The sequence below is a fragment of the Drosophila virilis genome, chromosome 4 (genome assembly GCF_030788295.1).
Source record: "Drosophila virilis strain 15010-1051.87 chromosome 4, Dvir_AGI_RSII-ME, whole genome shotgun sequence".
NCBI lineage: Eukaryota > Metazoa > Arthropoda > Insecta > Diptera > Drosophilidae > Drosophila > Drosophila virilis.
Genome location: NC_091546.1, coordinates 26313898 through 26341151, shown reverse-complemented (window position 1 = coordinate 26341151; position 27254 = coordinate 26313898). Strand labels below are relative to the sequence as shown.

At 39.1% G+C, this 27254-nt stretch overlaps 3 protein-coding genes across 4 annotated transcripts in view; 2 read left to right on the top strand and 1 right to left on the bottom strand.

The window, feature by feature from the left end:
* Positions 1-27254, bottom strand: part of noc (no ocelli) — a 142445-nt gene that overhangs the window by 63773 nt on the left and 51418 nt on the right. For both annotated transcript variants that reach the window (XM_070208831.1, XM_070208832.1), the window contains one exon: positions 18629-18671. The gene's annotated coding sequence lies outside the window, so the exon portion shown is untranslated. The remainder of the gene's footprint in view (positions 1-18628; positions 18672-27254) is intronic.
* Cpr35B (Cuticular protein 35B) lies at positions 8911-9846 on the top strand. Its single transcript, XM_002057553.3, has 2 exons — positions 8911-9045; positions 9101-9846. The coding sequence occupies exons 1-2, from the start codon at positions 9034-9036 to the stop codon at positions 9746-9748; spliced, it is 660 nt and encodes a 219-aa protein (XP_002057589.1). The 5' UTR covers positions 8911-9033; the 3' UTR covers positions 9749-9846.
* Positions 18779-19815, top strand: Pburs (Partner of Bursicon). Its single transcript, XM_002057554.3, has 2 exons — positions 18779-19536; positions 19593-19815. Exons 1-2 carry the CDS (start codon positions 19282-19284, stop codon positions 19761-19763), a joined length of 426 nt encoding a protein of 141 aa, XP_002057590.1. The 5' UTR covers positions 18779-19281; the 3' UTR covers positions 19764-19815.

Sequence of the window (27254 nt, the reverse complement as noted above, 5' to 3'; positions counted from 1 at the left end):
CCATAAACTCAACCACATCGGACCCCTCTTAGCATACTGACGCAATAAACGCCCTACTACCCGGCTTGAACTGCCCAGAGTGTCAAATTACCCAGAAAGCCGTAAATTTGAGCCTTATGGCGGTTGTCATTTGGCCAGACCGACACACAAAATTGGTTGCTCTGCGTTAATCTGTACGGCAGAGATTAGCGTCCCATATGATGGGCAAAAGGTGCCAGGACAGCACAAAGCTGCGACCGCCTTTAGCTGATATACATACTCGGACAAATGTGCTATCCGATGCGTCCTGTGGTAAATTGATAGCCTGTCCACTGGCCAAGAGCTAATTAGGTGCCTGGTCGGTGAGGAGCTTCAGTGATTTGCCAAATGTAGCAAAAGCGCGCGTCAGGTAATCCGACACATATAGGAACTGCTGCTGGTCGAGCCTCGTATGAATCTGGCTCGAAACAGGAAATCTCACACTAGCCAACAAGCGAACGAACAAGGCTCATTTACTTAATGCCCGTATTTGACTTTTATTTCGCTTCGAAACGATATTTTTAAGTAATTAGCCGTGCACAAAGCAAAGACACAACAATCCAGCCAGCATTCGTTAGAGCCCTAAAAATATTTGCGGTTTCTATTTTTCATAAGTCTGTTGAAATAAACCGGCTGAATGCACTCCATGGTCCCTTTGCTAATCACAGGGCACATGCATACATATGTATGTAGGTAAATCCTGTTTGGAAAAGTGAAGGGGCAGCTGTTGTCAGAGTTTCACTTGAATTGCATTCGGGATTGTTTGCCTTTGTCGACTTTTTGTGAAATCCTGATGGAAATAATTGTTTATGCATTAAATAAGCCGACCGGAGTGCAGAGGGCCGGAGCATGAGACAGACAACTGACAAAATAGTCGCAGATAGCACACAATTGTCGAAAAACCAACAAGTGAGAAAAAGGGGCGCTTAGCATGCTGACAGCTATACAATGGTGCTTAATGCTACCTAGAGGGTAGATTTTAAGAGCTCTGGCTATTGCTCGTATTTCCTTTTGCACATTTATGATCATATCTAATTCCATGATGGACAGGGTTCCCACTGTCACATGTCAGGGATTAGCTGTAGGGACTGACTCAGCTTCTGATTGTTATCACACGCAATTTTGTAATTTGATGAAAACAAACGAATTAAGATAAACATCGCACAAATCCAGTAGCTGGCCCGGCGGCACCAGGACAATGAGTAGCCGAAGTTCTCTTCTTCCCTCTAATCTCAGGCAAAATCGGAAGGTTTACATTTTCACGACCGAACAATTGTGAAATTCGATGTTCCACACTACCGATTACTTTCTCGTAACCTGATATATATCTCATTGTACGCCCTGTTTTTTGTTCGGTATTTTGGATTATTTTGCACATTTTCAAATCCAACCGCTGATGGAAAAACCATTCCTTTTTACTTAAAATAAGTAATGAATTCATAAACACAATAACTTGAGTCTTTTTTCTGATTTTTCTTCCATTTAGGTGTGAGCTAATTGATGAATGTTTTGTCACTCAGAGTAAACAAATCAGATTCAAATTTATTTTGAAACCCTTACATACAAAACAAGTACGAATTTTACAATCTGTTGTCAGGACTGCGTACACCTTGCTACTTGAAATAAATAAACAAATTGAACATACCCCTGTTTCGTTTGATATGCTATAAAAGAGGATTAGTCGAAAACAGGATTTAGATATCGATTTCTGTTGAATGTTTGGAAAGGGAACAAATCGTACTGCGTGGGCAGGAGGATCTACGTACAATTTCCCTCTAGACAGTCATGAGGAGATCGGCTCGACTCAAGAATATATGTATACAGTTTATCGGGTCGACGGTTCTTCGTTCTGCCTGTTACATACATTTGCACGAGGCTCTTTTTACCCGTTCTCATGTCATACCATGAATTAATGCGTACTGAAAATGTGGAAACATCCACGTGACTTAACAATATACAACTTAGCTTCTGTGTTTCTTAGCCGATCTCGATGAAATTTGCGATAGCCAACACTATTAACACTGTGGGTTAAATTGATGGGTAGTTTCAATTGATTTGTTCAATACTCTGAACCCATTGAAAATTTGTAAAAAAAAAAAAAAAAAAAAAAAAGGTATAATGGTTGTGTGAGAAGAGCAGCTATTGCTGCTGAGTAAGAATATAATTATAAATGAGATTCTTACGTGATGCTTCTCCTGTTAAATATATATTTGCACAAAATCGTTAAGCAGGCTACCATATATGGTGTAAAAATGTGACTAAATACTTTCGAGCTCATTTATTAGCAAGACTTTGGAAAAGGCCTTTAAATTAATCAATCAAATATACCGAATTAAAACGAAACCTCCAAATGTTAATTAATTATACAAGCACATTTGAAGTGAACCGCGATGTGTCGGAACATCTTTTAAAAAAAACATTGTTCAGGCAAGATAATATAATCAGCAACTAACTCTGAGAAGTCAGACATCTATTGAGCTTGAGAGCACATTATGCATGCAGTCTGAAAGGCTGTTCACAAAGACGTAGAGTCATTATAAGCAATTGCCATTAATGACAATTTGGCTGGCCAATACTTAAGACATTTGGTGGAATGAGAGAAGAAAAACAAATTAAGTGGCATTTCCTGCCACTGGCGACTTCTTTTCCATCTGATCTTTGTCGGCAACCAATAATTATATGCGCCAGAAGCGCTTTGTCATTTCACAGGGGCCTAGAAAATGCAGATTAATGCTTGGCTTTGTGCATGCCCGCCTACCCGCCTGCCTATTTGCCTCTTTTGCCATTGTCATAAGCATAATTTTCTCATCGATCTTGTGATTAATCATAAATTGTGTGTGTTGCCTGTTGGCTTTTGTCTGAAATGCCGACAAGCCACCGAACTTCGAACAGATGTATTTCATTAAAGTAACTGGTGTTTTTATTTTTTCATTGGAAGCAAGGCACCGGCACGTAAATAGTCTGGGGCATGTCGATTTTTTCAGTTTTTTGAAAAATAATTGTAATGCCTAAGGGCCATTCAAGAGCACGTCTGATTACATCTGCCAGCTACCCGTGTTCCACATTTGATCGATCTATTAGTGTAGAAACTATTGGAATTTCGGGCTCAGATCAGAATGGTTTGGTAATGGGAATATAGTGAAAAACCAAAAATAATATATTTATTGTTACCATACAATAAATGTATTGAGTAAGCTGTTAAAAGTCATATTCTAATTAATTAACACACAGCTCGCCTTCTAATACACACATTAAGCAAGTCAGAGTGTATCAAAGGGGCACCGCGGACTGTAAACTATCTTTTTTCACGGTAAAATATGGTATGGATTTTCGTGATTTCCAGTTAGCCAAAAAGCCTTCATACTTTACCTTAAACTTATGCTACATATTTGTTCGGCTTCTTACTTAGTTAAATGAGATAAACGATCGAACGAACGACTAACAAAAGAGACATTGCAACAAACCAATATGCTTTTTATCACTTTAAACAGAGTATAACAACAATACAAATGATGTGCTTAAGTTGAAATATCCCAATACCGAAGCAGATTTGATTTTCTTATTTTATTACAATTTAAAAGTACGAAGCCTCGCTATTCTTATAATTTGTAACGTTTTAATATTTTGATTTTATTCCAAATATTCAGTGAGCTCTTTCAAATTCCATTTTAAGAGATGGCAAAAATGTCAGCTAAATGCAACAATTTTCGATTGCGATAAACACGTTAAATACTAACATGTGCAAAGCTAGCCATTAATAACTGGAAAGGCCAGCAATGTTGTAAAATATTTGCACAGTCAAAGCAAAAAACCTAATTATAACGCAAAAAGGCCGCGACAAACTCATTTGTCCATAGTGAAAAATGCACATTACACGTCGCTCGAGATTGGAAGCGATGCCATTTGAGGACGCGCAAATGCGACTACGAATGGTGGCAAAATTGCCATGACAACAAATCAAGCATCATAATGTGTCAAGCAATGCGTCAATGCCAACTGTGGAACGCTGCGACGATGCTGCAGTCGCTGCCAGACGCATTACAACGTAATTGACGAGGATTGTCAACACTTGGACAACAGGCGGGCAGCCTGTTACACTAGATACCCTCCGCCCGGAGAGACCCCCATGGCACACTACAACACCTTGCTTACCTGCCGTAACTCTACGCCCAGCTCTGCTCTCTCGAGCCACTTACTTTATTTCTCTCAATTACCGATTACAGCTAACTTAATGGGAGACTCGTTTTTATACCCAGTGCCCATTTAAAACGAATAAAGGTAGTTAACAAACTGTGCAATGCCTGTTACAAATAGAAGCTATTCAATATCAAAATATATATAATCATTATCAAAAGATGGTAATTTGAGTCACATTTCATTTCGATCTCAAATACTTCAAACTAGCTCAGATACTAAATATTTCACTTTTTCAACGCCTTTCTCAACTTATTATTATGTTCGACAGATTACAGGGTATCTGCTTGTTGAGCAATCTCAAGTAGAGCACGCCAGCTTGTTCCTTTACTTTTGTTGTTCAATTGCAATCGCTGCAATTTCTTACAGCATTTTTTTACCTGTCGCGCATGGTTATAATTTATTGTCCTAACTGTTCTGTTCGACTCCTAAAAAATGTGAGCTCTGCTGTACGTTGCATAGATGAATAGTGCATTAGGTGAACGACTTCAATAAAATTCCATGCTAGCCACTAGCTTTGTTATTTTATCACAGGAACCATAAAAGTTTCACTTTAATTAAGTTATTTCGATTATAGCGTAATAAAACAACGAAGGGTGCCTAAGACGCGACTGCCGACTATGAAATACCGAGCATGGGGTAGGCTATCTTTAAAAGATACGCACGCACGCTGTCTTGACTACCTCTTATAAATTTCAATGTCTTTGGTAACTAATTTGGCTACCACATATGTAAATATCAAAGGTTAAGGCAACACCAGACAAAAATATTTTTTATTTGATTTATTTACTCACAACTCTTACTCATTATGCCCTGAACTCCCTTTACCCATTGAAAATGGGTAAAAAGGGAATAATGTTTTTGTACAAATGTATGTGACAGGCAGAAAGAAGCATCTCCAACCCCATAAAGTAAATATATTCTTGATCAGCATCAACAGCTGAGACGATCTCGGCATGTCCGTCTTTCTGCCCGACTGTCCGTTCGTCCGTCCGTATGTATTTTTTGTAGGTCCTCCTACTTCATGCGCAGTACGAGTTTGTTTCAGATAATCGATAAATTGCTTCGTTTCCAACCAATCGATAAAAATCGATATCGAAATCATGTAACTTAGAAAATTTCATTAGGATCGGTTAAGAAACACACAAGAGTTATGTGTTTATGGCTGCAAACGTGTTAGCAGTAGCTAGCGCAAATTGCAAGAATTTCTTTTACGTGTACACACACACACACTCTTGCGCGTCTTCTTTGAATTCAACCAACAGCATTACAATTGCGATTGTATTGTTTTCTGTGCTGCTATTTTAATTCGTTTCTATTCTCATTAAAACTCAATTACTGGAGTAGTTATTGGGTAGGGGCGCTGGCAAGTAGTGCATGTAACGAGTTCGAACCCTACCGAGGAAACTATTTTTTTGGTGGTTGGTGTGGCTGTTGTGTAGAGTCAGCAGCAAGTAAACCTAAAGAGGTTCGCGTACCGCGAGCTGAATACGGTGATGAAATAAAAGGGTTCAGTGTATTTTCTAGTCGGGAGCTGCCGTCCAGAACCTCTTACTTATTTTAAAGTTCAGACGTTCGCCCTCATTAAAATATTATTTGGTTATTGGTACAGTTTTGAATTAATTTTTAGAAAAATTAAGAAAATAAGATTTAAGTTATTTCACAACACCAATTTACCCAATTTCGTTCATTTTAAATTATCTTAAATGTTATGTACATAAATCATACCTAACGCACTATTAGAGAGATTGATGGCAACAAAAATATATATATTTTAAGAGATTCGTTCATAAGCAGTTAAGGAAGAGATCTTTCGAAAATCAACTTCACTTAAAAACATGTGTTAGCCTCAAAAACGTTCATTACCAAAGATATACACGCGAAGCTACCGAATGGATCATCAGAGGATCTATGGAACCTGAAATGCAAGCCAAAGTAATGCAGTAAATTAAATTAGGGATGTCCAAAAACAGAGCCCCTCACAATGATAATGATGATGCGAAGGAAAATTGTCAACACAGGATGAAGAGGATTGCCGGTTGGCCCTGTGCGGTGGTTTTCAGTTAACGTTTACGCCGCTCGCAATGACAGTTGACGGTCTGTCAAACGAATATCTGTCAACAAGTTGAACATCGTTTTCAATTCTGAAACGTTCGCAAAATGTCAGGAGGCAAAATTTATGTGACTCGACTGCGGATAGGAGCCGATTAAAGTGCGGGGGCTGTCACAGAAATTCTCGTTGCAAATTATCGTACATTGGCGCAGTATTTCTTAACGCTCGTTATAGAAGTACCAGCAATCAACCAGACAACCGACCTTCCATCAATCGAAACAGCGATTCATCGCAAGGGGAACGCAACATTTTTATGCGTCTGCATAATGAGTTGCAGTTGTTGCCGTTGTTGCCGTTGTTGCCTTTGTTGCATTCGTGGATGTTGATGTCCTGCCTGTCCTGTCAGTTGGGCTGATGCTACTGCTTCTGCTGTTGATTATCCCTTGACAGGGCATCAAATGCGAAAACGACCGCCCAATTTACATACAATGCACATCAATCCAACTGCAACAATAACAATAACAACAACAACAACAACAACAACAACAACATCAGCAGCAGCAGCAGCTGTGGCAACAACAACATAAGGTACTGCAACTGCCACTGCCACTACACAGGCACTGCGCACCTTTGTGGCATCAGCATTTTTCCTTTCATTTCAATTCGCTTCGTTTCGTCTCGATTTCCTCCTTTTGGCTCTCCGTGTCGTTTGGGCCGCACTATAAAGCGTACTTGTTGTCCAACTCCAATGGCAACAACTTCAGCGGCCATGACACAAGGATTGACAGCATGTCGTCGCTGTTTGGAATCCTGATTGACATGAGTAATCAAGCAGCCGAAATGTGCCCACAAAACGCAGCCAGAATGACACTGACGGCAACCTACCAAGCCAAGCTACCTACCAACTTACCGACCAGTGAAACAACAAAGGCAACAGCAACAACGAAACATCACCAACATTGGCCTGGCCGAACACTGCGATGATGGCCACAACAGGGGACCAATTGAAGGTTAGCTTCAGATTACGGCAGAAAGGCTCTCGAGCTAACATCCAGAATCACGCTTCGCCAATATTAAATAGAATTTGCAAATCAATTAATAATCTTGTTAAATTATCAAACAATATAGTCTATATAACAACTAGAAATCCAAGCAGAATCAAGCTAACACCAAGAATATTATAAAATAGGCGGCACAACTGGGTATACCCTGTATTTTGCGATCATTAAATTTTCTTCTAAATTTTCTTCTAATCTAAAATGTTTTTATAAAACAAGTAGCTATTAAATTAATGATGCTTGATCTGCTCTATGCTTCTCTAGAAGCTACATGATAAATTTGGTGACTACAGAATTTCGATATTAATTGTTATCGAATGCTTGAAAACGGGACACGTTGTTAGATTGTCGGAAACAAACTCGTACTGCGTGTCTCTACCCTCTATAGTTTCTGAGATTAGCTTTGATACGTATGGACAAATGGACGAACAAACTGAAGGACATGATCGACTCAGCTACTAATCAAGAATATATGTATACACTTTATGGATTCAGAGATGCTTCCTTCTGTCTATTACATACATTGACACAAAATCATTATACCCTTTTTAGCCATTTTGACTGGGTCCATACTGCTTCTATTAATTCTAATTCTATTTTCGTTCTTTTTCCAAATAAGTATTTGTGGAGTACCTTTATTATATACTATACTAGAACTTCTAACTTTAGATACACAAAGTGAAAGCTTGCAGGTTGATGATCATTTCAAAAGATCGACCAAAGTTATTAGTCACGCCCACTAGACATGGAGCAAGCCGCCACAAAATGTACACAAAAAATTGATATTTCTGAACGTTTCCAAGGCATGAAATTTACTGCTTTGGGGTCAAAGTCTCCGAGCAAGCAACGCAATGATTTAAGCTGGTTTAGCACTGAGAACAGTTTATTGAGCAGTCGGTTACACCCAGTTTTAAGAGTTAAAGCAGATATTGTCAATATTCCGTAGGTAACGTTAGAGAGGGGAAATGTATTGTAAAGGAATTGTACATTGGCAGCCAATTTTCGCATCAAATGCAAATTGTATGGGGGATGACAGCTCCCTCAATGTGGCGAGTCTTTGGATTACATACACATTCAATTCCATTGCCAACTCAACGCTCGAGTTTCGCCTTTGATGAAGGCGACACGACATTGACAGACGGCAGCCGATTGACTTCTGACAGCCAGCCAGCAGCTACTAAGGCAGCCAGCGAGATCTGGCACAACGGCCACTGGGTTCGATCATTGGGGAGACAGGGTCCACACTGCCATTCTGATGACTTTTTGTCAGGCTGATTGACGTCAACGACTCGACGAAAGGCTGGCACATAAATCTTGAGGCTCGTTTGTAGCCTCTTCTTCGCATCAGGCTCAACTTTCAGGGATTATGCCGACGACGGCTACGGGCGGCCATAAACAATGTCATTTTAAATTGGCTATCGATGAGACAATAAATTTTGGAATGAATTACTATCCGTGGATTTAATTTAAATTAATAAAAGCCTTGCCAAACGCGCCAGTAATTGTCGGAGCGAAAGTAAACGCTCTGCAACGTTTACGAACTTGAACCGAAATGGGCGTGACCAAATCTAAATTCGAAAGTAAGTAGCCAAAACTGCCTAATCTCTGACTATAAATACGAATGCTTGAACCTAGTTCAAACACAGTTCGCTTGGGTTTAGAGTTCAAACAACGCCTAGCTAGATCAACTCATTAATCTGCTGCAGCACCATGGCCTTTAAGGTAAGCTGAAATTGCGAGTTGCTCAAATCTTTCAACTAATTGATCCTTTTTATAGATATTCGCAGTATGTGCCTTGCTGGCCTGTGTGGTCGTCCGAGCCGCTCCTTTTCATGGTGGAGCCACAAGTCACGCCTCAGTGCACCTGGTGTCTCACGACGACCATCATGAGGGAGCAGGCCACCACCATCACGAACATCATGACGATCACCATGACTCCCATGCCGAATACAATTTCAACTATGGTGTCAAGGATCACAAGACAGGCGATGTCAAAGAGCACAGCGAACATCGTGATGGCCACAAGGTGACTGGACACTATGAGTTGATCGATGCCGATGGTCACAAGCGTACTGTCCACTACACGGCTGACAAGCACAAGGGCTTCGAGGCCCAAGTCCACCGCGAGAAGCTGCATCATTTCGTGCCCGCACACCAGGCACATGGTCACAGCGGCTATAAGGGCGGCAAGGTTGACTTCGAGGAACATTCCGATTCCGGCAGTTCTGGCTACTCCGGCCATGGTCATGAGGATTACCACTCTCACGGCCATGAAGGTGGTCACCATGGATCTAGCTCTCACAGCTTTACCTTGAATCAAGAGCACGGAACCGGACACGATGCTGGACATGATGCTGGACACTATGCTGGACACGATGCAGGCTATGAACATTCATACGGTGGACATGAGCACAGCTATCATTAACAAAACATAACAAAACTCGATGGATCGCTGTGATCTCATCTTGAATATATTACCAAATATTATTGTTATCCTCCAATAAATAATGCAATCTTTTTCCAAAGTGAATATCTCGCATTTTACTATTTATTGTACTGTTTTGTTTTGATTCATTCGTCAATAGGACAAAAAAAATACTTCTTTTTGGATTTTGAGAAAAAGTCCGGCATATGTTATAGATTGATGAATGGGATTAGTGAGTCTTATATGGAAAAATGTCCTGATATTCAGAGTATCTTCAATAATATTAGCAATTACGAGTATTGAGTTTTCATAACTGCCATAACACTATTTAGTTCGTATGATTAGCAAATGAATTTCTGAAAGTTAAACGAGATACAGAAATCAACAATTCTAATAATTCCAGCATAATTTACTGTTGCTCAACCCAGAAACCAACCCCTATTAGCAAAAATGAACTAGAAACAAAAAAAAAAAAAAAAAACATTTTTATCACTTACCACACAAATTCACATTGCGCGACGCAAAAAATGCGATAATAAATAAAAATAATAGCAACTGCAATTTTCGCACTATATTTTATGTATAATGTATAGAATGCGTGCCACACAAATATATACACACGCACAAACACGAAACGTATAAAAATAATAAATTACTTCAATAGCCGGATAACTGTGAGGAGCAAGGCCAAACGAGGAGGCAAGGGGAGGCTGTGCGAAATGGAGAAGAGCGTTTATTATGCGCACAATAAACGCGGCGGGCGCAGTGGCGACATAAATTAAATTTATGATGCTTATAAATATTCCACAGTCATTTGTAATATAGCAACAAGGAGAACGGGGCAACAGGATAACGCAAGGATGCAGCCTGTCTGCTGAACAAATTGTAGGCTACAGGGGTAGATATGGCAAATACTCATACCCATAAACACACACACACACACACGCGCACAGACACAATACTCACACGTAAACACAAGAGTAATAAGCCCTGATTTATGGATATCAGACGAGTAGTCCGAAAATGTCCCAGAGCAAATCAAATCATCTTTAGAACTTCAAATGAAAAGCTCGACAGTTTCGGAAGTATACGCCTCACAGTTGCAGCAATAAATATTTCGATGCAGACGATACACATAAAAGCCATTCAATAATTGAGGTTTATTTTCGAGCCGCATATTGTTCACATATTCCATGGTTGGCCTAAAATATTCCCTTGCCAAGGCCACTTACGCATACAACTCGGGAATTCAATTTGTTTAATTGCATAACTAAAGATTCTGAGAAAAATTTAAATTGACTTGTACTATCTCAGTTTAAATTTGGGATAGATATTTAAAAACGAGTTAGAAGCGTTTCGAATTAAGAACAACATTTTTGCTCAACGTCGAATGGTCTAAGGCTTAAAACCAAGAGGAGAACATTTTCTAAAAAATGTGAAGAACCTCTCAAATGACCTTCAGAAAGATTTAAAAATAAGTTAGTAGAATGGATTGGTATTCCATTTTCCTCAATTGCGGATGGAATTACCAAATTCGCTAGGACACGTTTTCATTAGGTTCTCGTGTATGTCTTACCTTAAAATAGACCTAAAGCCAATTGGGCAAAACTTGAAACTACTTGGATATGGAACTGAACTTGAGACCTCAACCACTTAATATTTTACACCCATTTTATTGAAGTTATAAGCACTATTAAACGAGGTTTTTAAAAACATACACCCGAAATTGTGGGAAATTGGTGGGTTTTTAGCGACCGGCTTAATTTTCAAGCTCTATATTCAGTATACAATTATTTTTTGGGTGTTCAGAGGTAATTTTAGAGTATCTTCTAGTCGAGACAGAGTATTTTTACTAGTCTTATTTCATAGAATTTTATACCTCCATATGTACATCGGATTTTCAAATGAGTTAAATTAAGTTATTAGCTCATAAATCAAAGCAAAGGCATTAAAAAGCCAATTTAATGACTTGCGTAGATTTGGCAGGAAATATAAATCTATTATATTTGCCCGATTGTATATGCATATGCACAAAACAAATCGCATAAATATAAGTATATAATATAACAATAACAATGAGTTCGAAAGTAAATCGCTGACTTTTATTGAAAAATCAATAAATATTAACTCAAATGCAATTAGCACTTGTTGCCGGCTTATCGAATAATTGCGATCGGTTTGAGTATGACATTAAATTAGCTAGTCCAAAAATGTACATGGCGTTAAATGCGGTTTTATCATAAATTCATTGTTGGACACTTTTCACTTAATTTATGTGCTCAACGAAAATGTAAATTATTTAATTTAAGCGCGACAGAACGTTAAGTTGCTCGGATCGTAAATTAAGCTGATTGCGATTTATTTTAACTGGCGAAACCTAAAAGTTTTGCGACGCTTCAATGAATTTGTTTTTAAGTAGACGACTGCCTCTCAAATATTGCCAGATTTGAAAGCGAAACTAAGCAAACGCGTTGATCATTTGCATTGCAAATTGCCTGGTTGCCTCGCAAGCGCATAAAAATGAAGTAAATATATATTTTATGTTTCACTTGTCGTCGTTTAATGCCATAAAATGGGTATGTGTCTTATTAACTGATGAGAATGTCGTTTAAAATACACAAAACCGGTATGGCACCAGCCAACCAAGACCCAACAGACCATATTGCCAGCCACTGAAGCCGCCAAAAAAAAAAAAAAAAAAAAAAAAAAACCGAAACAGTGCCGACTGCCAGGGCGCCCCCAATCGAAGCGCCCGTTACCTGATTTGGTGTCATTAATTTTGGAATCGTAAAGCCCACAATATGTCAAATGAGACCACACAGCGTCGTAAAATTCAAAGTTTATGGCACTCACTCAGTTTGCCAGGGTTCGGATTTCGTTTGGTTTCGGTTTGGCTTTGGTTTTGGTTTGGGCTGTGGTTGTGGTATTTGGTTTGCTTGGTCGGTCTTTGAATTTTTTATCAGAGTGGCGTTTTTAATGGTTTCGCTTTAGGTGCTGCGCTGTCTAAATGTGTTGCGTGTTTTGGTTTATAAACGCTTGCCACAATATTAAGCGTAACTTATTTGTCAAGTCTGCCAAGATTTCGAATTTCGTTTCGTTTTCGGCAATGGGAAAACTGGATATTCAAAATATATTACTTACATTCGGTTCGTGCTGACAAAACATATTACTGGCGGCCTAACTAATTAGTCAATTCACTTGGTTTTCCATAGAAACAAACTAAATTTTCTTATTAAGATAGCGACTGATCCAATAAAAATGAATATTTCCACATATTCCTATGATGAGTTCATGGACAATTCATTAACTGCTTTAATCAGTCCACAGACTTTGTATCGGTGTGTTTTTAATGTATGAATTGTTTTTCTTAAATTAAGAATAAATAAATCTAGGTATCTAAGCTGACGGTGACATGGAACTCAAATATCAAATACCTGAACCCATGAAAAAAGGGGTAAGAAGGGCATACTCGTTTCGAGGCACGTTTACATGTTTATTTTACTTTTAAAACACTGTCTTAATAGAATTTAAACGATTTTTCGATTGGGAACCGGAGAAAACATTAATTTCTGCTTCTTCAATAACTCAGTAATCAATGAAACATATTTAAAATAAATTAATGAGACGGAAACATAAATGAATGATGTTAATTACTTTAATTTGGTATCCAAATACTCTTTTAGGAAAACGTATAAGAGACTCTGACTTAATTTAAGTGTCAGAATAGCGAAAACCCGACAGCAGCCAACAAATACCAAATCCTAATACATTCGATTGTAACAGATGCCCCATGGCATCGTAATAATCTTAAATGCTTTATAATAACCATAAATGTTTGAAATTCATGTGTCAAATGCCTTTGGTCGCACAGAGTAGACGGACTGGACAGACTGTGCCAGTCGCAGCATGAAGTCTCCAGTCCCCAGACCCCACCTCTACATTCCCTGGTCCCTGGCCTCGGGTCTCTGGTCTCTGGTCTCTGGTCCATGGTCCATGGTCCCTGGACTGTGCCAACTGACCGACTAAATGCATGAAAATTGTTTATGAGCGTTTCGTGTGTGTATGTTTGGGTCTGTGGCGTATTTGAATTTAACTGATTTTTAATGTGCATGCAGAGGAGCGGGCCGGGCAGATCGGGAAATGACGAGGTTTGTGGGCGGCGCACGCAGTATAAGATAAATAATCACATGGGGCATTACTTTGGGGTCGCCGTTTGCATTAGCCAATTTGCGGCAGTTTATTGCTGTATACATTTGGCATGATTGGGGCTACTGTTTAATAAACTCGTTGATTTATGGCTAATTAAATTAGTTGCCGTATTAATTTATGCTTGTTTACGCGCTCATGCGCAATGGCCGACTCAATGGGTCATTGCTACAGTCGCTGCTTGGCCAAGTGAGTGGATTTCATGATTAATGATCACACAATTGGGTTGAGCATGCTGTTCACTAAAATAACATATATGTATAGGAAATATGCCGTATTCAAAATATAGCTAAGAACTGTGTTACGCCCCAGCTGTCAGTTATGCATCACGTTTCGTTATGCGAAGCTTCCATTAACCCATCGTCAATGTCTGGTCTAGGCTAGCATTTCATATGCCGAATTTCGCCTAAGGTCCCCTATCGAAAGTCGTGCTAAATCTTGCTGCATGTTGGCTTGGGGTCTTAACCACATATAGCCGAAGCCCACTTTGGCCTTGCTTATCCCAAATTGCAATCAACTTAATAACAGGCTCGTCCTAATGTTGATTACAGGTTGCTTTCACATTGCCAGTGAATGTTTTTGCCGCTTTACGCAATGTAATTATCTTGTGAGCTGCTGCACTGACTAACATCTACTCAAGCAACTGGCTAGTCTATAACTTTCGCTATGCCAAAGCTGTTAAAATAATCATAAATAATGTATGGATAATCGATAATGATGGCCAATGTTCGGCTGTCGAGCTAAAAACCATTTACACGGAGATTTGTACATTGAATATGTGATTTAATAAGTCTATACTTTCATGTTTACTGTTTGAATAATCCAAGCGCGATCTTAGGTAAAATTAGTAACCAAATGTTAAAGCTCGTATAATACAATACAAAACGAGATTTAAGATTTTTAATTCTTATTTAAGTAGGTAGGCATATTTCATGAAATTAAGTTTCCACAAAATAAACACTTGCAATCTATTAGCAACACTTGCAATAGTTCAGTTTGGTCAGTTGAGCAATTGTTAGGAAATATATCATTATCGATCGATTTTAGATTTAATGCTTTAGTATTAAGCAGTACTCAAGCAATAAAAATAGTTTTTCGCAATTATATATATATTTTTTATGTTTGTTATGTAATCTTAATTAATTTCAATATGATTGATATGGATTGAGCAGCAAGCCAAAAGCCCTTTCAAAAACGTTGCGCATAATAAATCACCGAAACATAAACGTGCACACGGCAGACATTAGTCAAAGAGGCCAAAAGCAGGCAGGCAGTCGTTATTGTTATGAGTTTTGCTGTTGTTGCTGGCAAAACGCATAAACATTTTACAGCGCAAACAATTAACTAAAAATAACATAAAAGAGTAGGCACTGACCCAGACGGGGCCAAGAAACACACAAAAATGATTTATGAACGTCACAATACACATTTCGGGAAAGTTACATAAATTAACACATGTCTTCCCCGTAATGAGTCAAGCCGTGTCAGTTGCCAGCCGAAGGCGGTAAAACAAGCTAATACAGACTAATAATAAATGCGCGTCATAATATAAGCTTCTTATTTTCTTTTTCAAAAGAAACTAATACCTCTGCTCAAGTAAATTTAATTAATAAGCAAATGTGTCTAATCAGCAACATTTTAAGGCTTGATCGCAATCGAATTATTTCAGATAAAATATAAAATAAACAAGGCATTTCATCTGCAATTTTTTATTCCATCTTAAGTGTAACCTTTCACATTCAAAAATTTGTGGAAGAACCTTTTTAAAAATGCTAAATATATAGCTAACTTTCAATCGAATTTTGCCAAAAAAAATTCCTACATAAACCTTTTTGGTTATTATATTTAAATTTTTGTCGATTAGAAAGCAAACGTGCAGTTTTTACGTTTCAAAATATATATTTTCTTGTTGATCTTGATCATAAAAAGAATACTGTCCGTCGTTGCCCATTTACGAATTACTTAAGATTTAATTGTTTGAAAATATGCCAAGTTGCCAATTAAAGTAAGATGTATATTACCAAGAAAATACTAAAAGTTTGTAAAATAATTCGTGAGTGTTATTATTTACGACTATAGTATATACAAATCCGCCTTATTTGTGCTAGTTCCACTTGTTAAAACTGGAGCGATACGAAAAGGCCAGCTCTGGACCTGACAGTGGCAGAAGAGTGTACTTTTTAACGGCAAAGAGAGTAAACCACACAACAACAACAGAAAAATAAATAAAACAATAAAAACAATAAGGGGGCGAAATAATGAAACAAAAGAGCAGGCGCAGGAACAAATGTAAATGCTAAGTTCATTCAAATGGGGCCAGCTGAAAACGCCGGCAATAAAAAATGTGTACACATGTGCCCCCAGGACAGTTCACAGATAGTCTAACACACTCACGAATGCACTCATGCCATACGCTGACATACGCGAGCAGCACAAAAGGCAGACCCAGATCCCAGATCCCAGGCTCAGGCTGAGGCCGAGGCCCAGGCACAGGCCCAGTCTCTGGTCCGGGCAGACACTAATTCGATCCGATAATCATGGAGTCCCGCCAAAGGGCATGAATTGTAATTTCCTCTTTCGCGGAATTAACTGTCGGGCCTGTCGCTCGGTCGGTTGGCTTTGTAGCTGTGGCTTTCAATTTCTGTTCCCTTTATTATTGTTACCCTGTTTCGCTCACAATTTGAAAAACTGGCTGCCAAGCCATTGTTTTTGCCAGGCGCTTTGTATTTATGTGTCATATTTATTTATTTATTTAAAACATTGCGCTTTTGTGTTCTTTTTTGTTTGTTTTTTTTTTCTTTTTTTTTTTTTTTTGCACATTTGTTGTTCTTTTTATCAGTCATGTGCATCCGCTTCCACTGCAAGCTGAAAAGCCTGGAAGCCATTTATTGTAAGACATATTTTTTCGTATATCATATTATTCCCTGAAGTTTAGATACTGTCGAGTTTTTTATGAACTGTGTGCCTCTTAAGTTATACAAAGTGCCTTATTCAGATGGATTGCAAAAATATCTTACTAACGTATATTATTTATAGTATAAAATTCCCATTTACTTTCGTTAAGTCTGTTGGATTTTCATATTCGATTTTAAGAATAATTGTTTTTCCAAACACGACGCATAAATTGTTGAGAAACCAATTATATTGAAAAGCAATAAAAATTAGCCAAGAAGAATAATTTTATTTAGATTATGGCAATATTAAATATCGAATGTATTTCTGACTTTAATATCATATGCCGTTCAATTTACTTTTTGATCAGGTTTTCCATCTTTCTCTATAACAGAGAGAGGTGGCCAAAAAGTTATATATTCCAATCTACATACCAAATGTTGTGCTCAAAATGCTCAAAAAATATCAATATAGATTGTTATCGATTTCATAGAAACGGGGCAAATTATCGATGATTTAAAACAAGCTCGTATATCTCAGGAACTTATAGGCATTTTCAAGTCCATAGCTCTAATATATTCTGAAATCGACGCGTTCATACATACGATCAGACGGACATGGATCGAGATGATATATATTTTATGAGACCTTCTCTCTTTTGCATAAAACCATTATACCCTTTTTACTCACGTTCAATGGGTAGGCTATATATTCGGTTTGTGATTGTCATTCGTATGCAAAACCAACTTTAAAACTTTAAGGCACAGCAAATGTTAGCGTGATTAATTCAAACTTTTTCTTAATTCGTCATGCGTCGAAAAACAGACAAGACATCTCCCAGAGGGTAATAATCATTTGAAATATTTAATACTAAAAGACAACGACTAACAAAACTCTAAGTAAACACCAAACGCAGCAAATAGAAATTCTGACATACACCGAATAAAGCAAAACTGAGCCGAGTCTGAATCGGAAGCATAATGTTTTTTTTTTTTTTTTTTTTGGCCCAGGACAAACCGTGCCATTTTTGTGGGGAGCGGAGTAAAAATAAAATCAGCATTTTTAGTAGTTAATTTAATTTATTGCAGCATTTTTATGGTTGACTTTATTGCATAATAAAACATAATTTACTGCGCCATTGAGACTTTTGCGTTTGCGTCGATAATTCTAAAGCGCAGCCATATTCCACGGACCGGGCCGTCCCGGGCCGGGCTGGGCCAGACCGGGTCGGGTCGGGTCGGGCTAGCAGAAATCGGGCGAGGCAAAGATGGCAGAGGGCTGGACGATAACTGGCGAACAGACTTCGACTTCCACCGAGACAATTGGTTTACGTGTGCGGGGAGTAGAGAGCTTTTGGGGCGTTCTGTTGCATGCCTCCTGGGCGCAGATGGAAGTTTTACATATTGTATAGACGATGAAAGGCCAGCTAAATCAAATGTACATACGGTTGCTGATTTAGGCTGAAATATCTCAGCTGACTATTCGTATTAAAATACACAACTATCGTCAATTTGATGGTTGCCATGGGATAGCCCAGTTGATTTCATAACACCTTAAAGGACTCTACAGATTTTTTTAATCTTATTCAACTGTATTTACCCGCGTTGCATATGGAATTATAAAACATGTATTCACTATCTTGTTTTTTGAAAATAATTTCGAAACTGTTCGAACGAAATTGATAACATTCCTAAAATCTTTGACCCGCATTTTTCCACCGAGAAAGCATAGATGCTGCGAAAAGTGTGACACACGTCTCAAATTAACTTTTATTTCACTTACCAAATTTTGTGTTTTTAATTTCCATCCAGCAGGGATGTACTTTCTGAAAGGTAAGAAATACCTCTGTAATGAATGTGAGTATAATCTTTAAGGAACATAATTTATCAAAACCTCGTCATAGCGTAAGCCTCCATCACATAAGGTAATTACAGCAAAGGAGCTCCTACCTCTCAAAGTTTGGAATAAGCGTTGATAAGCAATCTGTCAATCAGTCAGTCAGTTGGGAAAACGAGAGAAAACAAATTTATCAAAGAAGCGACTCGTTCCAATGTCGAAGCCCAGTTGTTTATTCGTTTGCTAAGCCGAAGAGTTGACTGAAATTAACTCATGGTACTCTGTACGCCATATTTGTGTATTTCACTCTGCCGCAGAATTGTGGCCCATTTGCAACTTGTAGCAGAGTCATTTCATTTAAGCACCAATTAACAAGAGAACATCAGCACATGATTACATTTCTGAGTCCTACCGCAACATAACCGAGTTTCCACAGGGACCAACCGCTGCGAGCAACACAAACATTCCATCAGAAAGTCACATATATTTCGTCAGAGAGCCCATCAAATGGAATTGCATCACTGAGCCAGCCTGCTCGAGTTCTATAAAAGCCCAAACAGTCAGTGCAAGGGTCAACAGTAAAGTGCTGAGACCTCGACATGCACCTACAGGAACTGTTATTGGTCATGGCTGTGGTGCTGCCCCAGGGCTTGAGGGCGCTTCGCTATAGCCAGGGCACCGGAGACGAAAACTGCGAGACTCTCAAGTCCGAGATTCATCTGATCAAGGAGGAGTTCGATGAGCTGGGTCGCATGCAGCGCACCTGCAATGCGGACGTCATAGTCAATAAATGCGAGGGCCTCTGCAACAGTCAGGTGCAACCGTCTGTGATAACTCCGACGGGGTTTCTGAAAGTGAGTATGAAATAGCTCCGAATCAGACTCTTATTTACTCTCTACACTATGGCCAGGAGTGCTACTGCTGTCGCGAAAGCTTCCTCAAGGAAAAGGTCATCACCCTGACCCACTGCTACGACCCGGATGGCACGCGCCTCACCACGCCAGAGATGGCCACCATGGATATCCGCCTGAGGGAGCCCACAGATTGTAAATGCTTCAAGTGCGGCGATTTTACGCGCTAATCCCAATCACAGCTAAACCCAAATAAAGTTACCCTCTCACGAGCTTTTCCACAAATAACCAGTTGTTGTTTTTACCATCTGACATTCTAGTCCCTGGGGATGCAGAAAAACAGCTGTATGTTTGAATTGCTGATTGAAATCCAGTTGATATGGCTGCCAGGCACATTTCCCAACTCAATTGTTGATGATGTTCGTGTTGATTTACCAGGTCCATATCATTTAGAAAATATTTGGCCAATTCGCCAGAGGGTGAATATACAACATTGGAATATTTCCGCATTGCGAATGCCAAACCAAAGCTTTAGTTGTTGACTTAGAAGTGTATTTTGTACAAATTCCTTTCGGATGTAGCTATACAATGCATTTTATTAAAATTTAAGATGTTCGAAAACAGGTCGCACTTCAAATATTGTCACAATGGCGAAGGGTATAATTATTTGACATGCAAAAATGTTCAAAATTTTGATATTTATAAAAACTTAAAAACGTGTAAAGATCTTTTTAAAATCGTCAAAGAAACAACGAAAACGCTGCTTCGTTTGATTGCTTTTCAGATACCTTTCCAAATCCTGTAGCCAGAAATCACTCCTATTTTTCACAACCGCAATAAGAGCTTCCCTATGGCACCACGCAGAGATACGTACTTAACATCGAAAGGTGCGTGACTCGATCGGAGCTTGTGCTTTTCTCCTCTGCCGAAGCAGAGTCCCGGCCGAAGATGCGCTAATGCATGTTAAATATAATTTATATTGTGTCGGCACGTTGCGCTGCTGTTGATGGAGCAACTGACGCGATGCCACCCAACAATGCCTCGCACTCCACAACTGATGCCTGATGCCTGATGGCCGATGGCTGATGAGACTGTTGCAGCAACTTGGGCTGTTGTTAATAGGCGTGCCAGCTAAATTATGAGTTTCGCACACACGGGCAGACAGACGGACGGACAGACAGGCAGGCAGGCAGCTGGTGATTATACGGATAGCGGCAGAATGCTTAAGTAAATTACAGTGCGTGCAAATGTGCTTGTGAACATGGAATTATAATTTTGCCCGCAACTGCAGCAAGCGCTGCAAAATGCGCCCCAATTTACAATTAACCGATGTATGCGCCTCGTGCACTTACTTTTTAATCAACCAACCAACTGGGCAACCGAAAGGCATACATATAACTATATACTATATAGAGGAGTACTCGAGCAGCGGCATATCTCGGCAACAACAAAATAACAGCCTGCAAGCTGTCTTCAGCCTAAGTGCAGTTTATACTTGATTATTATGTTTTCGAGACCTGTTTCCGGGTGGCTGAGCATCGACAGCGCTCTGCATGGAGGGAGATACAAGGCTTAGGCAACATTGTAAGTAGCATTGTGTTGGCTGCCTAATGAGTTAATTTGAAATTAAAATCGCTTAAAAACATTCTCTATAAGACTAATAGCGGAAAGTCTTGGTTGGGCTGACAATTAAATACTTGACAATTATTCTGGCTACAATCTATAAGCTTATAATTGAAAAAGTTTCTTCTTATATAAGAAACAGAATACTTTTTTCAGTATGATCAGTCTTTAACGAGCTCACTTAGGCAGCCAGTACACATAGTTCTGTAGTCCATTTAGTTCTCCTTATAGATGTGTATGCAATCTGTCTAGTATACGCCCATAAATTTACCTATAGTTTCTAGATTGCATTGTCTCGAATTTCAGAGCTTATTTCGATTTGAAAAATTGACGCATATTAATTAGATATAAATAAAACGGGCCAACAAAGCAGCCGCAGTGTCTATGAATTCGCATTATTCAATTTCTTCCGACTCTGCGTTTTTAATAAATGACTGTTAATTAATAATAAATCTGAAAGAAAAAAACATCAACAACAACAACAACATCAACCTGGCCACATTTATAAGCATTTGCAGCTACTATACTTAAAGAAATCGAACATACTTTTTGTGTTCAAATGCGTTGATATTGGCAATTAATTTCCATCTTGGTTTCTGTTCGTTTTCAAACACATATAATTTGTTTGCTGATTTGCATGATTTTGCAATTAATATCAAATCTGCCATCTCAGTCTAAATCTCTCGGCCTCCCTCTCTATATGTTAGTGTGCGTGTGTCACTTGCGATATTGAAAGCCCAAGGCGGAATGTAAACAATTAACAAAAGCAGCGCCAAATCGAATTTATTGATGAAAAAAGCTGTTAGTGTAAGATATAGCAACACAACAGCAACAACAACAACAACAACAACAACAAGAAGAAGAAGAAGAAGAAGGCGCCCACATTAACGAGAGCTTAGATGGCATGACATCATTTATGGATCTGTCGATTATATCGGCACTTGAATGGGAATGTCTCGGGCCGCGAAATTTATTGAGCTTGGCAACTCTTTTGCCTTGTCATTAGCACATTAGTTTCACATTGATTGGAATTTATGTTGTGTTTATGTTTATGTTATGACTTTAGTTTAGACTAATGCTATTAACCACTTTTTGAAAATGACATCAGGCGTTTTCGGAATGTATGCATTTAGCTCAGCCATCTGATTTCGCCTATTCAATAATAATGTAGCCAACCCGAGGCGTATAATTGAAACCAAAAGGCAAAAACCCATTTCAATATCTATTCAACTCAACTAGAAGATACTCTGTACTGTTTGCAACTTTTGGTATATATATGTGCCACCTTTTTAAGCCTTAAACTCATTGAAAATTAGTTAAAAGCGAATGTGTGTAACAGGCAGAAGGAAGTATCTACAACCCCGTCAAGTATTAGCATCAAAATGCGAGACTAGAGACACAAAATATTGGTTGTATGAGGTTAACTTAGATTATACAGAGATCCATAAGACAGCGGTCCACGGCGTTCCCTCTGTCAAGGCGGACATGGGCAGCACGTCTAACCGAGGCAAAGGGAAAATCTAGACAGCATCTTAGAAAAAGCTGGACGTGACCTCAACAGCGCCTTGTCTGTGTGTAGAAATTCACAAGGAATATAAGAAGGCAAGCCTTTTCTAGCTCTCCGATAATTAGTCACAGCGGCCTCTGGCTTTCATCGGACGAGGCGAATGCGTTTGCTGACCACCAGGAGTCGACCCTTATGTCCTTGCACCACCCCGCCGGGGGCTAAGTACTGCTATCTGAGTATTCACCTGGACCGTCGGCTCCTCTGGTGCTGTCACATCACAGTGACCAGATCAGATCGTGGTCACCAGGGTCTTAGCTCATCCCTTCACAGAGAGACGCCTCTAAGGATTACACCCCTGTGACAAGGTGAATCCTCTAAGCACGCACCTGCACAATGTAAATAGCATTCATATCTGGTAATATCAGGACACATAATTATATGGGTTTAATCGCGTCGATCTGAGATACTGTTTGATATTTTTATCCGTTTCTACAAATGAACAAATACATGAAAATAATAATCTAAGAGTATTTAAAGCTCCGCTGTTCAGTGCCATGTTTTAATGTTTTAGTTTGAGTTGTGCACTTGCAGTGCAATAAGAGACTGGAATGATTGTAAATGGATGTGAAGGGATTGCAGGGGACGAGCGGGCGATGAGCAGGGTCACCTGTCAAGAGTAAAAGCGCAACGAAGCGCAAACGTTTTTGCATTTTGCATTAAATTTATGATTTTTACAGCTGACATTTGTTTGGGGCGCCGCTGCGAGACCGAATACGAATACGAATACAAGAACTCATACCAACTGTGTGTGTGTGTGCGTGTGTGTGTGTGTGTGTGTGTGTGTGTGTGAGTTATGCCCTGCAGCATGTGCGTAGAGTGACAGAGCAGAGCACGTAGCGAACATATGAGTGTGACAGCAACAGCAGCGAATACAACGACAGCAGCATATTTTTCAACCAGCAGCAGCAGCAAAAGCAACTGCTGCAGCAACAGCAGCAGCAGCAGCAGCAGCAACAACAACAACTGCAACTGCAGCAGCAGCAGCAGCAGCTGTCATAAGATGAAATTCGCGCGCGCCTGCATTTTGCATATTCAACTGCAACTGCAACTGTTCAGGCTTTTATGGGGGGGTCAGACGGGGCACTTGCAACATATTCTAATGCGTTGCGACATGAAGTGACTGCAACGGCGACAGTTGCTGTTGCCGCTTGAGAGGCGGTGACAGCACCAGCAGCAGCAGCAGCACCAGCAGCAGTAGCAGGAAGAGCTGGGTTACAAAATAAAAAGTGAGCTGATTTTTTCCTACATGCCATGCCATCTATTTTCTTTCCTTCGCTGTCAACTGCTCTTTCTCGCCCGCCCGGCTGCCTGGCTGCATGCAAATGAACTGCCGTCATGATAACCGGCAACAGTTGACCGGAAATGAGCAACTAACTAACCCGCTAAATGACTTTGAATAAAATGATAGCCATTATGTTGATGGCCCTGTTGCTGCTGTCTACAATTATAACTTATTGTGATTGCAATGCAATGCGATGAAAGAAGGGACGGGCAAATACCATCAGCACAAAACTGTTCGGGATGTCAGTTTTCAATTAAAATAAATAGTCAAAGATGCTTAACTAGTGAGACGAATTCTTCGGATGTGCCAAGCACCTTTTAATCAGAGATAGGCACATGTTAAATGTAACATTTACACATGATCTTTAATCTTGCTAACGTTAAAAATATGAGGGGGATAACATGTCTACTGATGAACAAAGAACATTCACATTGTAAGAGAAGAAAGAGGATGTTCAGAATAGACAGGCATAAGATATTAAAGGAGACTTTTTCCACCCACTCGATCAGAGCAGCAGAGACAAGGAATCCAAGTGGAACCCGAGTCTGGGAAATGGAAAAGGGTCCAAACCGTATCCCTCGCATTTTGGTTTGATGGGGTGATGCTTAAGCCACAACATAAAATGTCATTTAACTTTTGACCAGTAGAACAAACCACATCTCAAATGAATTTCAACAAAGATCTTTGGTAATAAGTTTCAGGCTTGAATTGTTGCCTTCATCACAAAAAGTAACTGCAATTAAGGTTTTGGGGCTGACTCGTTGAGTAGTAAGCAGATATATATATTACTTAATGGAGCTGTCAGTAAGTTAGTCAGGACAAACAGTTTAATACACAGAGCTAATGATTAAATAAGAGAGAGGAAATGCAATTTAACAAATTGAACACGACTTTGTTTGCCTAACATACCTTTGAACACGCTTCCACAACACGAATAGTTAAATGCTAGCCAAGAATAAAATGTATTAACTAAAAAAAAACATTATATTGAAGCTTACATATGTTGCCTGCTGGCCTATGGCTACAGCTTTTTCCTTTTTGATCACATGCAGACTAAAAGTTACACTTCGTGCACATTACTCATACGCCCCAGTGGGCAAATTTATGAACTCGCTAGCACACTTGAGTCAACGACATAAAAGCTGGCAAAAAAAAAAAAACCTAACACACACACACACACAGACTACACTAACAATAAGTGCGTTTGTGTGTTTATTAGAGAGTATGTGGCAGTAAGGCAGCTTGTAAAATATGCCAAGGGTTAAAAAGTGTGCAGCGCATATAATTCATACAACATGAAAGTGGGCAAACAAACACGGCATGGAGGGCAAAGGGGACAGAGCTGGGTACAAAAAGGCTAAAAGTGTTTGGGTGCAAAGAGTGCAAAAGTAAACGAGCGTTGCGAGAGTTGAGACATGAACACAGAAAAGAAAACATAAGAAAACGCTAGCTCCAGCTTAACTAGGATGTAAAACCAAATGAGGCCAAGTGTATTAACTAAATGAATCAGACATAAGTTTCAATGATGATATTCATTATTTACAAATTCATCAGGGGCTAAAACAAAAAGAACAATCAACATTGGTATTTTGGGGTCGAATAAACGAAGGAAAAGTTTAATGACAGCAATATGTGAAGCACTAAACTTGATCTTTGCCCGTATAGCCTTGCCAACAAGCAGAATAGTTTTTCCGATCGGATAGCGAACAGAAAAGTTTCAGCAAATCAACAGTTTTTATACCCTAAACCCATTAAAAATGGATAAAAAGGGTATATTTTATTTGTGCAAAATATAAATGTTTGTAAAAGGCAGAAGAAAGTATCTCAGACCCCATAAAGTATATATATTCTTGATCAGCATCAATAGCCGAGTCGATCTAGCCATATCCGTCTGTCTGTCTGTCCATCCGTCCGCCTCTCCGCAAGAATATAAGAACCTATAAGAGCTAGAGACTTGAAATTTTAGATGTAGTTCCTCCTAGCGCCTGCGCAGTTCGAGTTTGTTTCTGATAATCGATAACTTGCTCAGTTTTTTGGGCAATTTCGTTAAATAATAAGAGCTAGAGCCACCAAATATGGGATGAAGCTTCTAGAATAGTATATAAGTATATTTGCATTTGGTGTTCGAAGAAGAGTGTTCTGGGTATCCCCTAAGCTGGAGCTTCCCACTAGAACCTCAAACTTGTTAAATATTCTAATTGTTAACTGATCAATCAATTACTTAGTTGGCTAACAAACTTTACAGGTCATTTAGTATTTTTACCAAAAATCTAAGCTAATCGCTTGATGTCAAATTTGTTGCCCTAACCGACTGACTAAATGACTTATTGGTGATCAACACTTTTCGGGAAATCCTTTGCCGCTTGGTGGAAAGAATCTATAAATTAAAGCTTCCTCTGGGGAAAATATGATTCGAAATTTTTTTGAGCGAAGATTTAAGTTTTGTCAGATTGGCTTTAAACTTATGGCCTCAATAAATAAATGAAACTAATTATCAAAGATATTTGTGGAAAATCCAACACTTTTGGTTGTCAAATGGGCGAGTTTATTTTGATGCCACCTTTCGATTCTTTATTCAATATGAACATATTTTCAAATAGACGTGGCATTCAAGATAATAAAGTGTATCTTTTAATTTTACACGAGCGAGAACTAGGTAAAAAACATATGTCTACAATTCGAAGACTTGCCACGGACAAGGCCTGCAAAAAACCCACTAGTCACAACTTCGAAACAAGGCGTGAAATATGCGCTTCCGCCATAAAACAATTAACGTGAAGGGCTTATATCTTAATGTAGCCCGTTCGAGCCAGTGTACAATAATCCACTTAGATGGGCATTTGTGTTTTTCGTAAAGTGCCCTTTCCGGTCAATTATGTGCCTGGAGATTTTTAGGGCCGCATAAATGAACTGCTAAAATGCTAACAAAAACAGAACAACCCGAATGTTTTCCGGCGCCAGTCCCTTATTTGTCTTTTGGGACTCACTGCCAAAAAAGGACAACAGCAAATCCTTTTTTCTGCCCACATGTGTGTGGCCGCAAATTCAGTTAGCCACTTAATTTTGTGGTCGGCACAACACACAAAAATATATAACACACGCATGTGCTACACTTAATTGAAAGCTGAATTGTTTTGTCGCAGCTTTGTTAACCGAGTAAATAGAATTTAATTTAATCTATGCGAAATACGCGATAAATCAATTTGTAAAATGCTTTTGATTAGCCTTCTTTTAAATTAAAATAAATTA

What these genes read in the sequence shown, in the direction of transcription:
- Pburs (XM_002057554.3), top strand. Translation starts at nt 19,282, where the DNA reads ATGCACCTACAGGAACTGTTATTGGTCATGGCTGTGGTGCTGCCCCAG. An exon ending in CTCCGACGGGGTTTCTGAAA is followed by an intron (nt 19,537 to 19,592) that starts GTGAGTATGAAA and finishes CACTATGGCCAG; the next exon opens with GAGTGCTACTGCTGTCGCGA.